At 58.2% G+C, this 12988-nt stretch overlaps 1 protein-coding gene across 11 annotated transcripts in view; it reads right to left on the minus strand.

Moving 5' to 3' along the window:
• Positions 1 to 72: 72 nt before the first annotated feature.
• SLC38A10 (solute carrier family 38 member 10) overlaps positions 73 to 12988 on the minus strand; it is a 42254-nt gene continuing 29338 nt past the window's right edge. For 4 of the 11 annotated variants that reach the window (XM_044746131.2, XM_044746135.2, XM_070483805.1 and 1 more), the window contains 6 exons: positions 7120 to 7287; positions 6345 to 6797; positions 5654 to 5758; positions 4497 to 4520; positions 2062 to 2223; positions 73 to 1799 (listed from right to left, as the gene is read on the minus strand). In XM_044746131.2, the coding sequence (XP_044602066.1) occupies positions 739 to 1799; positions 2062 to 2223; positions 4497 to 4520; positions 5654 to 5758; positions 6345 to 6797; positions 7120 to 7287 (1973 nt within the window). In that variant the 3' untranslated portion in view covers positions 73 to 738. The remainder of the gene's footprint in view (positions 1800 to 2061; positions 2224 to 4496; positions 4521 to 5653; positions 5759 to 6344; positions 6798 to 7119; positions 7288 to 12988) is intronic. The other 7 variants (XM_044746134.2, XM_070483804.1, XM_070483807.1 and 4 more) reach the window with 3 other exon arrangements.

Raw genomic sequence — 12988 nt, forward strand, 5'->3', positions numbered from 1 at the left:
TTTACGTTGTACGGAACCCTGGACTGTTTTCCTTTAGGTAATTTACCTCAACACCAACCTTACTACAAGACATCAGTGGTGGTATTTTTTTTAATCTCAATAACGTGACTGGGACCCACGGAGCATGTGGCGAGTGGAGCAGACCACGAAGAGGTGGAGGTGAGCAGGCGCCAGCAGCTTTCTGACACCCGCGCCCCTGGGGTACGGAGCAGAGTGAGGGGGAATGTTTGTTAAGGTTTTCTACCACACTTGTAGACAACCTTAGATAAAGAGTTAAAACTCGGAGTAACTGGACACTTGGGGCCGGACGGCTGGTCCTCAGAGCAGCCCATGTGCCGGGACTGTGCCCGCACTTGAGGGCACCGACACCTCAATCACATGATCCCGCTCAGTGACGGCAGCCACTCCCCCAGCTGCACGGGACCCACCTGTCTCAGAGAGAGCGTAGGTGGCAGGTCACAGACCTCAAGGCCCTACAGATGCCACATCTCCTCAGAGTCTCAGAGCAGCCGTTTCTCCTCCTGGCCGTGGTGAGCTCAGTCACCTGGGGGAGTTACAGAGGTGCCACAGTGATGGCAAAAACCATTCTGGAAAACGAGGCTGCAGCTAAACATCTTTCAGGCTTCAACGGAGCGTGACCTCCAGAATTCGGTGCCCACCGTGGTCCAGGTCTGCTGGTGGCCTGGGCATGCCAGGGGAGACCAGCTGACCAGGAGAATGGTGGGCATCAGTGGGCGCTCAGGGCTCCTCCAGGGCCAGGGGCAACTGTTTGATCTGGCGGCTGTGGACCACTCGCAAAGCACCCCCTGCGGCCTGGTGGAGCTGGTTCTCCAGGGCACTACGGAGGTCGCTGACCTGCACATCAGGCAGGGGGTTAAAGCTGATGATGACCCTGTCCTTCGAAGCTGGCCCTGCCTCTGCAAGAGGAGCCACCTCCCGCCGTCTCCGCCGAAGATCGGAGCCAGCCTGGACTTTCAGGTCTCGGTTGGGTTTGGCATTGTCTGGCTTCTGAGCACCGGGGACGGCTGGCTTGGGCCCCAGCTCAGGGTCTGGCCTCTGCTCAGGCTCTTGGACAGCAGTATCCTCCCCGGGAGCAGGCACATGGTCCCTGCCGAGGGTCTTCTGTCCCACCTCTGCGTGACCGCCCTGCTGTGCGCCCTGACCCCCGGCAGAGACAGCCCGGTGCTCTGGCTGACGTAACTCGGCCTGGGCCCGAGGGGCTGCTCCTCCTGACCTGCTGGACAGGCCTGCAGGTCCCCGGTCTTGGCCCACTTGTTGGGGCTTCACGTGACGGTCCCCAGTCTCTGCCCCTGCCCCCAACACATCTGCCGCTTGACTGTCAGCACCAGCAGCTGCCGCCTCCTTTCCAGACTTCTTCCTTTCGTGGGAGCCTCCGCCAAAAGCGTGCCGACTCTGCCTGGGGGATTCCCCAGCGTTGCGCTCCCCTGGGCTCCTGGGCACCCCAGCAGGGTCTGGCACGGGGACCCGCTCCTGCACACCAGCACCGGCCGCCTCGGGGACAGCGCCCTGCCGACCTTCCCTCAGCTCAGCCTGGGCTGCCTGGGGCTCCTTGTCAGCGCCCCCACCGCCGGGAGGACCAGCTCGGGCTCTGCCTGCGGCCCCCTCGGGCTCCTCCACAGAGCGCTGGCCGTGCCCCTGGGGCGGAGCAGGTGGATGCCCAGGAGCTCCGAGTACTGGTTCCAAAGGCCGCAAGGGGGGCTGCTCCACCATTCCTCCGTCGTGGGCCTCCTGCTCCTTACCTCTGGCTGCAGCCACCCCAGGCTCGGGCTGTGCATCTACTGCAAATGAAATTGGTCATCCATTTAGCCATGGAAATGAGCAGAAGCTACGATGTTGGGACTAAAAGGAATCAGGTTGCCAGCAAGTAAGAACTACAAATAAAAACTTAAATTTTCCCAGCAGGATTCTAGGCCTCGGAGCCACAGATCTAGCCACACAGGACACCTGGAGATGCTGTGGCAATCATGCATGAAGTGACACCCCACTCACCCCCACCCCCACTGCCCACTCGCTCTGCCCTCCCTGCCGGCCCAGACTTGCCCTCCTCGCCGTCCTGCCTCTGCTGGTGGATCTCCTTGTGCTGCTCTTCGATCACTGCGAGCAGCTTCTCCTGCTGGTCCAGCAGGCGCTTCTGCTGCACCTGCTGCTCTTTTATCACTTGCAACAGGACGGCGTGGTCCAGCATCTCCGCCCTGCCAGCTTCTGGTGTTCAGAAAACACACACAATCAAAGCCTGCTGGCCCTTCAGAGGCTGGGGCAGGGCTGAGGGTGGCGCGACACGTGACACCACCAAGGTTGCCTGCTGCCTCCCCAGGACACCCCGCATAGGCACTGCTCTTCTCACCCTCCAGCCAGCTCAGGGAGATGTTCAGGCCAGAGGGAGCCACTCAGGGCCACTCCCCAGGCACAGCCAAGGCCTCTGCAGTGGTGGCCCATGACCCTTCTAATGGCTCCACTCTCACACTGGCTTGTGGTTTAGACACATCCAGCAGAATACCAGCTACCCTATTGCTGCTCACTGGGAATAAATGTGGAGAGAAAGGCCGAGATTGTGTGCAGAACAACAATGATGATCCGGGCTGGGTGATTTAAACTATCAACTATTCTTAAAAAAGAATATTGGTACTTTAAGAAAGTTCCCTCCAAGGGGAAAATTTTAAAAACAGAATTGTTCTCCTTTTCAGCAGAGACAAGAGCTAGTCTCACTTCAGTGAGACCAAGGTTGGCCGCCAACACGCAGCGGGTCCTGACCACCTGAGGAAGCCGGTGCAAGCCAGCAAGGAGCAGCAGCAGGAGGAGTGAGGGACTGGCCAGCTGCAGCAAGTGTGTGTAAGAGGGCCTGCTATGCTCTTTCACACCCACCGAACACAGAACACCCACCCAAGAATGTGGACTGAGGGGAGGCCCCAGGTCTGAACACCTTGCACCAGCAGCAGCCTCCCGGGGGTCCATGGGGGAGCCCCCATTACAACAAACGCTTCAGCACTGGGTGAGCTATTCACAGCGAGCAGCTGTTGTTGTGTAACTTTTAGACATGTATGTCTGTCTTTTTTTGGGTGAGGAAGATTGTTGCAAGCTAACGTCTGTGCCAGTCTTCCTCTATTTTGTACGTAGGACGCCACCACAGAATGGCTTGATGAGTGGTGTGTAGGTCTGCACCTGGGATCTGAACCTGCGAACCCTGGGCAGCTGAAGCAGAGTGCGTGAACTTAACCATTATGCCACTGGGCTCACCCCTAGATACATAAGTCTTGAAATAGGAAGCCATGAAAGATGACGTAACTGGTTAGGGCCGTCAGGTATAGAAGTTCAAACTGGAAGGAAGAATGTTTTGTGAGTGGTGAGAGCGACCATCTGGTGAGACACCCACATGCTAGGTACACACAGATGTGCTGGCCTGCTCTCCCCAACGGTGACCTGCCAGACAACTCGGAGTGGGCCTTCTCCCAGGGACTGTGGTGGCTTGCCCCTGGAGCCCGGTGCAAGGACGTACATGTGGGCAGGCTGGTGAGGAACATGCTGGGGCCCAATGCAGAGAAGACAGGGCCACCCTGAGGACAGGGCTACAGGGAGGACAGGAGAAGGGCCAGCCCCCTGCTCCCTGCCTGGTACCCATACAGACATCCTAAGGTCATCAAGACGCCTGCCAGACAAAGGCCATGTCCTGTGAATCAGACTGGGGCTTGGCAGACCTCCCTTTAGATGAGGAACATGCACAGCACCATCCCCATGGGTCCAGACCAGCCACCTAGGCCAGGGGCCATGCTGTCACCCTGGGTGCCTGTGGCTCATGACCACATAATGGCTGATGGTACAAGGATGGCCCATATGCTGTCCCCAGGGCAGGTTCCAGAGGAGCAGGCCCCATCACCTCACTGGCTCTTGGAAGATCAGCCCTAGACTGACGCTGGAGGAGGAGGGGAAGCGGTGCCATGTCCAGCCGGAAGCAACATATAGGACAGATGTAAAACAGAGTGGAGGTGACAAGCTGTGCCCACAGCCAGAGCCCCCCGTGCAGCTCTAGGCTCCCACGTGGCCATCAGGACCACGGACCAGGTTCGCGGATGGGATGAGAGCTGCCCAGATATTAATATATGTGCAGAATATATTAATATTGGGCCATGCACACAGCAGAAGGTAAACGCAGGCCTCCCGCCCTGTCTCCTAGGTGGGGCCTTAAGCAACCAGCACTTACAGACTGCACTCAGCTGTCTTCTGGTGACAGCGGGGCCACAGCAGGGCTAAGAAAGACCAGGGCATTTGTGAAAGAAGGGAGTGAGTGGGGCATCAGGGGCCCCACTGAGGGCTGTGGCCGAGCCCGGGGGCAGACAATGCGTGCGGCCCCTGGAGCTCTGCCTCACGCGCTCCATGCAAGGCCGTGACTGCGACGGCGCGCCTGTGCCAGCTCTGCTCTTGCATCTTTAAAAACTCCACAAATGGGCCTTTTATTGGAACACACTCCTCTCGAGTCATACCTGCCACTATCTTTTTGATTTCAGCTGTTCATCCCATTGAGAGGCATATGGAAGAAAGAATAGGAAACCGTAAAACTTCTCTTTTCAGAAAGAAAAAAATTTTAAAAATCAAACAGGTTTAGGTAAACAGATTATGAGAACTGGAACCAATAAATAAAGGGAGACTAAAACCAGAGACAAAGGAACGTGTGTGAAATTCCTGAAGTGGCTCCTGAACTCCAGAAGCCCCAGCACCACGTGGCACTGCCCGCCAGGCCCGGCGCTCCAAGGCTCTGCCGCATCCCCCGCCCCACGCCCAGGGCTCCCTCTGGCTGGCTGTCCCTGCAGGGCCCGGGGGCCGCTCCTCAGACACTGCTACCAAAAGCAGTGACGCCGCAGGGGGCGCAGCCTGAGCGGGACTTGGCACAGAAGCCCGTCGGTCACCAAAGAAATCACTGGGTGACCGCTGGCCAGGATGGCTGCCACCACCTCTACTGCAGAGGCAGCGCCCAACCAGGTGGGACCACGAGAAGGTGGGGGGGGGGCGTCAAAAGCCAACAGCTGGAGTCACCCCGAAATGCGCATGAAGGTCTGGAGGAGGCTTCAGAGCAAGCCTTATTTGCTGGAGACAAAAAGTGTGCCGAGCTTTCATTTGGGGACAGGCGAGGGGTCTTCACGCAGGTGGACACAAATGTCCTGCCAAGCTAAGGGGGAAGACTAGGGTACTGGAGCTGCTGCCAGGGCTGGGTGCTAAGACAGCAGTGACGATCACCCAGCCCTCCCATCCTCGAAATAAGCTACACGTCTGGGTGCACTAACGCCCCCACACCTGGCTGGCTTTAAATACCACACGTGTTAGAAATATTAACATATCTGCTTTGAAATGAAATACAAGTGGTACTGGAAAGCCATGTGACAGAGCAACAGATTCTTTTTTAAGGAGAGAAAAGGAGATAAAAAATGTTCCTAGGGAGGTGCCGGAGAAGAAGCTGTTAGTGGGCAAGGGGGAGCTATTTTAGGTCTCTCCACAGGAGGAAAGTGGAAGGGCAGAGGCTGGGGTGGCCTGGAAAAGCCCCAAGATGATGGGCACCTGGGGTTCCTTCCCTGTCATGGCTCCGGGTCTGGCAGGAAGGGCAGATGCCCCCCGGCCCTGGGGGGATGCGGTGGGAAAGCCTTACCCTCCAACTTGCTGCCAGCGTGCTCTCCGACCTGCCCCTCCACGTTCTTCTGCTCTCGCAGCTCTGCCTGCGGCCCGGCACCCACCGGGAGGGGAGCCTTCCCACCTGGACACATGGTGAAGACTCAGGAGGTTTGCAAAACACTCAAACGGAGGCAGAGGGGGGACAAAGGTGGCAGATGCTTCCTAAAATTACCCTCCACTGCCCTCCCTCCCCCGTCAGCACAGTGTATATTCAACCTGATGATTACCAGGGAAGTAATAAAACATATTTAACAATCTCATAGGCAGAGAGCCAGCATTAACTGCCTTTGCCAATTGACATGCAGGAACCATCCTAACCAGCTCTTAGACAGCACTTAACAACGTGGTACCTGTCAAGTGCTCCTGCGCCATCCCCCGCGTGCACCCAGACACGCAGGAACAGCGCAGCACCTGACATTTAGTGGTCTGGCAAACAACTGTGTGACAGATATTACAGTAGCTGTCAAGCCACCAAACTCCTGGTCTTCCCCAACAGCTGCTGCGGGGGCTGCTACATTCACATGCTAATCTTGAGGGAGAAGAAAGAAAGCAGACAGCAGCAGGGTGATCGGTCCCTCTGGCCCCTCACCCAGCCTGGTCCAACCCCATTCCAGGGATCCCCTCAAGGAGAGGAGAGGGTGCCCAGACAGGTCCAGGCTGACACCCACCAGGCTCGTTCTTCTCTGCCGGCTGGCCCATCGCCCCCGCGGCATGGACTGGCAGGGGGAGACTGTCTGCTCTCTCCCTGGCAACTGCCACCAGGGTATCCTGCTCCTCGGGGGGCACCGCCTGGGGCTGTAAGTGCACACCCCTGTCGCCTGGCCCCAGCTCCTTCTTCACAGGCTCGACAGCTGGCTGGCCATTTTCTTCTGGAACCTTCTGAGGATCTTCAGGAAGACCACCTGCTGCCTCCAAGGCCTGGTCCTGTCCAGGTCTCCCTCTTTCTGAATCCGGCAAAGGAGGCTCCCTCTGACCCTTGCCCCCAGGAGCCTTTTCATTCATGTGTTTGGATGGATGTTCCTTCTCTGGTCCTTCTTGGTCTTGACCTTCGTCCACCATGACCTTGTCATGAGGGACGGGGGGTTCGTGGCGGTGGGCCTCACCCATAGGTACCGCAACGCCTGGAAAGAGACAGAAGATGTGTAGGGGAGTGGGCGGGGGAGGATGGCCCAGGGACTGTGAACTGGGTTCTAGTGCCCGACAGTGAAATGGGCCAGCAAGTGCCACCTTTTATAATATGATAGCTGTCTAGCTGAGGACTGATGCTACTTCTAGAAAACTACAAGAGGGCGCGCTGCCAATCAGTTGCTTCCGTCAGGGGCAAAACATCCACCTGAATCAGAGGAAGAAGGCAGAGAGGACCAGCACCTGGGTAAGCTGAGGGAAAGAGCCCCAAGGACGCCCCTCCTCGCCCTCTGGCCTCCCGCTGGGCAGCCACCCTACCCTGCCCGGGCCGATCCAGCTGCACTTCCTCCTGCTTCTCCTCGGCGTCTTCCCTCTGGGGCACGTTCACGGGGCCTTTAATCTGGGCCTGCTCCATCTCATCTTTCTCACGTGGCAGCTTCGGCTTCTCTCGGCCATCCCCGGCTACGTCCACAACTGGATTCTGGCCTGTAAGCACAGCACAGCTAACTGAGCAGCCTTTGCACACGGCCACATCGCCAATCAGCACAGGTGCCAGGCAGTTTTCCCTGGATTGTAATCACATTTCCCAGTTGAGTGGCAGAGCCTAAGCAGTTATTTGTTTTCCCTCTTCAATCATTAGCAGCTAAGTAGCACAGAAAACTGTTATTTTTCATGTGTATTCATAACAAAAATATGTCAAAATGCAATTTACACCTAACTGGGCACAGAAGAGCAACACTCCATCACCACCAGAGGGCAGCACGAGCCCGCAGCTTGTCGCGGGCTGGGGGCGGCCAACCGGCGAGGCATCTGTGGGGACAACCACCTGCCAAACTCAGCCCCTGCTGCAGACTGGGGGGCGGGGACGGGAAGGCTGATGGCAATTCTGTCGATGTCTTACTGCTGACGGTGGGAAATCAGTATTGAAAGGAATCAAGGAAAAGAGTGTCCCTTCCCACTGCCCACCGCCCCACTCCCCCTGCATCCCACAGCCATGCTCTGAGAGGCCCGACAGCTCCCTGCATGGTAGCCGCACGCAGGTCCCAGGTGAGAGGCGCACGAGGAGGGCCCACAGAACCAGGCCCAGCAGAGCATCTTAGGAAACTGTCTCCATTAAACTCTCCTTTCTACGTGTTAGGCTAACGTGGCAGAAACTAAAGAGCTATCTAGAGAAAAAACTCTACAAAACAGTCATTTCATTTCAGAGGCCTGACGCAACCTCTGCTCCCATCTCAGGAAACGACTGGCCAGGAAGGGAGGCTGAAATCTCTGTGGGCGGCAGTGCTGCTGGCTGGCAAGGCCCTGTGCATGGCCCTGCAGCTGGAGGGGCCCGAGTGAGGACATTGAGGGGATTCACAACAGGCCTGCTCAGATGGGGGCCTGCTGCCTCCCCAAGGAGGAAATGCCCCAGGCCGACTTGATGTGCCGGCCTGGGGAGGCACCTCCACACAGGCAGACAGCAGGTAGCTGGTCTGTCCCCTACACAGACGTCCAGGGAAGGGACCCTGCTGGGTGCTGGGGGACTAGTTAGCAGGAAGCACACCCTGGACTGCGCAGTTTAACCAAGTGGCTAATTCAAATAAGCGTGTGGCCATGGCCTGAGCAGGTGAAAATGTTCTGGTCGCCGCCACACAATTAACCCTGGCAGAGGCCCCTGCGCTCACCCCAGAACCCCGTAAATCAAGGTGTCTGTCTGGCAGATTAGAGTTCAGAAAGGGGCCAGGAGGGGAGGGAAAAACACGAGAAAAGAAGGAAAGGCTCCGTTTGTCACAGGACCAAGTCGCCCCTGAGCACTCCTGTTTCGGCAGGGAACAAAATTAGTCCACGTCAGGCATGCAGGGAGGGACCACCCTCTGGAAATCATCGCGGAAAGGCATGACTCTCAACTGTTTGCGGGGCCCGGGGCTCCCCGACCCGGCAGGCCACCGGCCCGGCCTCCACCCTTCGCAGCTGTCTTCAGGCAAAGGACACGGTGTTTCCTAAAACGGAACCGAGCTCTTCATCGGGACAGTTGGCCAGCAACGCCTCTTGGCTGCAGTGAAACCAACATAAAACTTCAGAATTAGTAACTGAAAGCCCCATGCCTACTCTTCTTCCGATGGTGACACAGCCTCAGCTTGCGCAAAGACAGGAAATCGCCCTGGGTGGGTGGTGGCTCTCCCGCCAGTGAGAGCCAGGCAACAAGTGGGAGCCGGGCGGCTCTGGCCCCAACTTGTCCTGGGAGGCAAGCAGCAGTTGGGCTCAGGAGCAGCCCGCAGAGGGCGTGCCACAGCCAGTTCAAACCCCAGGGGGCTCCCAAAGGGTCCTCCCTGGTCAGCTGCTGGCTGCCCCATGTCGCTCGTCCTCAAGGTCGTCAATTCCAGTTACCGAAAACGATGACTTGCCAGCAATCCCAGGCGAAGGGAACCAGACCCAGGAAAATTCCATGTTGAGGCCTCACTCTGTGGGCGGTGGGAGCTCCCCAACTGCTTGGGCAGTCTGGGATGTCAGCGGCCTCCCTCCACACTCAGAACAGCACTGCGTGGTGACAAGGGACACACTCACCCTCCTGATGGTGAGTCAGGCCGGGAGCGCCCTGAGATAGGCCGACAGAGGGCTGCCCATCAGGTGCTCTTTTCCAGCATCCAGTGTGGGCACCAGTCACTCTGTAAGGCTGGCTCAGGGAGAAGGGGCCAGGCGGACTGGACCTGTGACTCTGTCTCTGGGGTCCAGGACGCATGGCAGTATGGGGGGTATGACATCTAGAGCCGCCCCTGTCCACTGAGATGAGGAAATCTGCACCCGAGGCTGGTTTCCACTTTGGAAGGCAGGGCCGGGGGCTAGGGCTCCTCCTTGTTGACTCCCCTCTGAGACCACCGTCCCAAGTCTGGGGGTGCACCCTGCTAGTCACTGACATCGACCCACCTCTGAGCATCTTGTGATCAATAAAGATGGAAGAAGTCATCTCTGACTGCCCAGCACCAAATTAAAGTGACTTTTAAAATTACACCTGAGTCCCACAGATGGAGTCCCTGTCAACTGGAAAACAGCCCCAAGTTCAGGAGACGCGCAGGACCCCAGGGCCATGCACTCAGAAGCAAGAGCAGCCAGCGGACATTACTTTAAAAAGCCCGGCCCTGCTTTTGGGTAACTTTCCCAATAACTGATTTCTGCCTTTCCTTCCAAGTGCCTGCCTCCACACTGTCCTGAGAAAGGATAACTTGCTAAGGGCTCATTTCTGAAACCCACTCTTCTTGACTTAGCTGGCAGGGAAACCTTGACTACCACATTCTCTCATCTTTTCGAAGATGTGGGAGTCTCAACGGCCCCTTGGACCCTAGTGTCCCGGCGGGTGGTGGCCGTGGCACCAGTCTGGCTCCCTCCTCATGGTTCTCCACGGGCAGGAGGTGGAGGCGGGGGTGCTGTTCCTTGGGGGACCTACGAGGGTGGGCCGAGGTGACTCAGGGCGGGACACAGAAGGCAGCGCCCTCCCTGCCCGAGGGACCCTTCCGAATCTGGCCACGCTGGCGCAGTTATCTGGACAGCGCCAACGAGCTCACTGCCGCAGCCTCGCACACAGGCAGAGAAGCTGGACAGAAAGCACAAGCAGCGGCAGGGGGCGTGACATGCAGCATGGGGGCTGTTAAAGCCCCTGCTCCCAGGGCACGGGACAGCTGAGGCAGGACCATGCTGCTCCCAGACTAGAGAGAAGGCAGCCATGCGTGGAGCCAGTCTCCCTCACACGCACGCTGGCATCTGTCACAGTTCGGATACTTTCCCGCCTGTGTGCACGGGGCTGTGCTGGTGACAGGCAGCAGTCGAAGGAGTCCCTGGGAGAAGCACTGTGATGGAGCAGAGGGAGGGGAAGTGGCGAGCTCCCACTCCGGCCTGTGGTCACCCTCCGCGACCTGAGTGCGAATGCACGGATGCGTAGTTGCTGCCCACAGGCCCTCCTCCTTTCCATGCCACTGAAGGCCTGATCTGCTCTCCTGCCAGGCACCCAGAGGCCCAGCCTGCCCCTTCCTCTTCTCTCTCCCCAAGCAGAAGCACAGCTGTGTCGCTCCCTCTGGGGGGACGAGATGAGTCAGACAACACATGTAGGCCAAGGCTGCTCCCCAACACTGCCAATGGGGTGCAGACGCTGGGAGGAGAAAGGGGACGTGGCTGTAGTCAGAGGGAGCCGAGAGTGTTACAAAGACCGTGCGGCCCTGCCAGACCTCTAGGGCGCTATCAGACAGGAGATAAATGGCCTAATTTGCCTTTTTTTTAAATGGATAATTGCCTTGAGAGCCTCTGCAGGGCACAGCAACCTCTTCCCTCCACACCTGCTGTGCACCTCACCAGCACGTGCGTGGGCTCCGCATGCGTGGGCTCCGCACTCACAGAGCATGCCAGGCTGTGTGTGCCTGTCACATGTGTCCCCAGGAGGGCAGGACTCCCATTGGCAGTCCCAGGACCGGTGCAGGGCGCTAAGAAAGTCTGTACCATTTTGGCCTCTGTGACATCAAAGAGACCAATAAAACTATGCTCACACGCCAAGAGGCAGAAGTCGGATGGGGTGCGCACACGGCAAAGGTCCCTATGGACCCAGCTCTGCTTCAACGAGGCAACCCATCAATTACAGGGGAGGCCAGGGGTGAGAAAAATGGAGAAGGCGCTACAAACAAACGGCATGTGGTTCTGAGAGGGGCCATGTGTTTTGTTACAGCCTCGTGGAAGAAATGGAAACCAGATGTGGCCGCGGCGGGCTCCAGGTGAGTCAGCGGCCCGCGGCCCGCCTCCATGACAGGATGCAGCTGCTCCCGCCGGCCGTGGGCTGGAGGCCGCACAGCAACATGGGGACAAGCAGCTTGGTGCTGCCTTAATGCTGAGAAATCCACTACCGGGCAGGCCTGCAGCCGGCTGAGACAGAGAACACCAGTGCCCAAGTCCACTTCTGTCCCCATAGTACACAGGGCCAAGGAACCCAGCAGGTGTCAAGAGGGGTGAGCGTATGACGTCCACCTCCCTCTTCAAGTGGATTTTTCCCGTCCAAGTTACCAAATCTGTGAAACTCGGCTTGGATGCCCAGGCAGCTTCTGGCCACTCCAACTTGTTTCTCTGCTGAACCCCACTATTCCCAGGGGCCCTCTCTGCAAGGAACCTGCAAAGGGGGAATCTTCTCGCCAGCCCTCGCCATCCTAGGAAGGCACACGAGCGCACGCCCCAATACTCCGGGCTCAGGGACCCCCAAGAAGAGAGCCCAGAGAGACTGCTCTCCGCAGGGGAGTTTGTGTGGGATGCTGACTCCAGCCGGGGCTCTCCAAGCACAGGGAGGAAAAACCGGAAGAGACGGGAACAAATCCGAGGGCCACGTGCCTCCAACTGCTGGCAGGCTCGCCGGCACCAGCAAGCACGCGGAGCACGTTCACCTCTCTTGCCAGCCATTCGGGACCCTTCCCCTGTCAGTCACGGTAGGTGGGGAGCCAAGGCTCCTACCAGGGCAGGCACTCCTTAGCCATCACCGCCAAAGGCACCTGAAATCCACCAGCAAACGGCACTGCTTCCCCACGGGGCCTCCCCCCAGAGGCATGCTGGGCGGGCAGCGTGGCCAATCTCAATCCAAGCCAGGGGTCTCTCTGCAGGGGAAGTGAGCCAGACACTCAAGTACGCACCATTCATGTGAATGCATAAAAACCAACCAGTGTCAGGGCAGAAGCCCCCAGAATGAATGTTACCGCAGACACCACCCGAGCCTGATGCGGCCGGGCAACAAGGGGCCAGCGTGGAGGTAGCCGTCCCTGCGCCTCCCTCCCATCTCTGCCTGGGGGGGGCCAAAGGCTTCAAGAAGCCTCTTTTCTCTCAGCTCCCCAAGCACCAACCACCCCCAGACACAATGGAGTCCCTACTGTACTCTGGAAAGCCACGCTTGGAAACCATGCACCCCCGCACCCCCACGAGTGCACCCACAGGTGGGTGTCAGGGCCACAGCACAGGCGGGGCCTTCTGGGGTGGGCCTGCAGCTGCAGGAGGGAGTGTGGGCCGTCACTCTAGCAAGGGCAAGTGACAACACCGTGACACAGTAAAGCAAGCCAAGGGGGCATCACTGACTTTGTCCACATGAAACCTGGCTCGAAATTTACACCCTTAAAACGAAACAAATGTGAGCAACAGCCACAAATTTACTTACCTCTTAGTGCACTGAATGGTGGGCAGTGAGACCCAAGCC

The sequence above is a fragment of the Equus asinus genome, chromosome 13, assembly GCF_041296235.1.
Source record: "Equus asinus isolate D_3611 breed Donkey chromosome 13, EquAss-T2T_v2, whole genome shotgun sequence".
NCBI classification, from domain to species: Eukaryota; Metazoa; Chordata; class Mammalia; order Perissodactyla; family Equidae; genus Equus; species Equus asinus.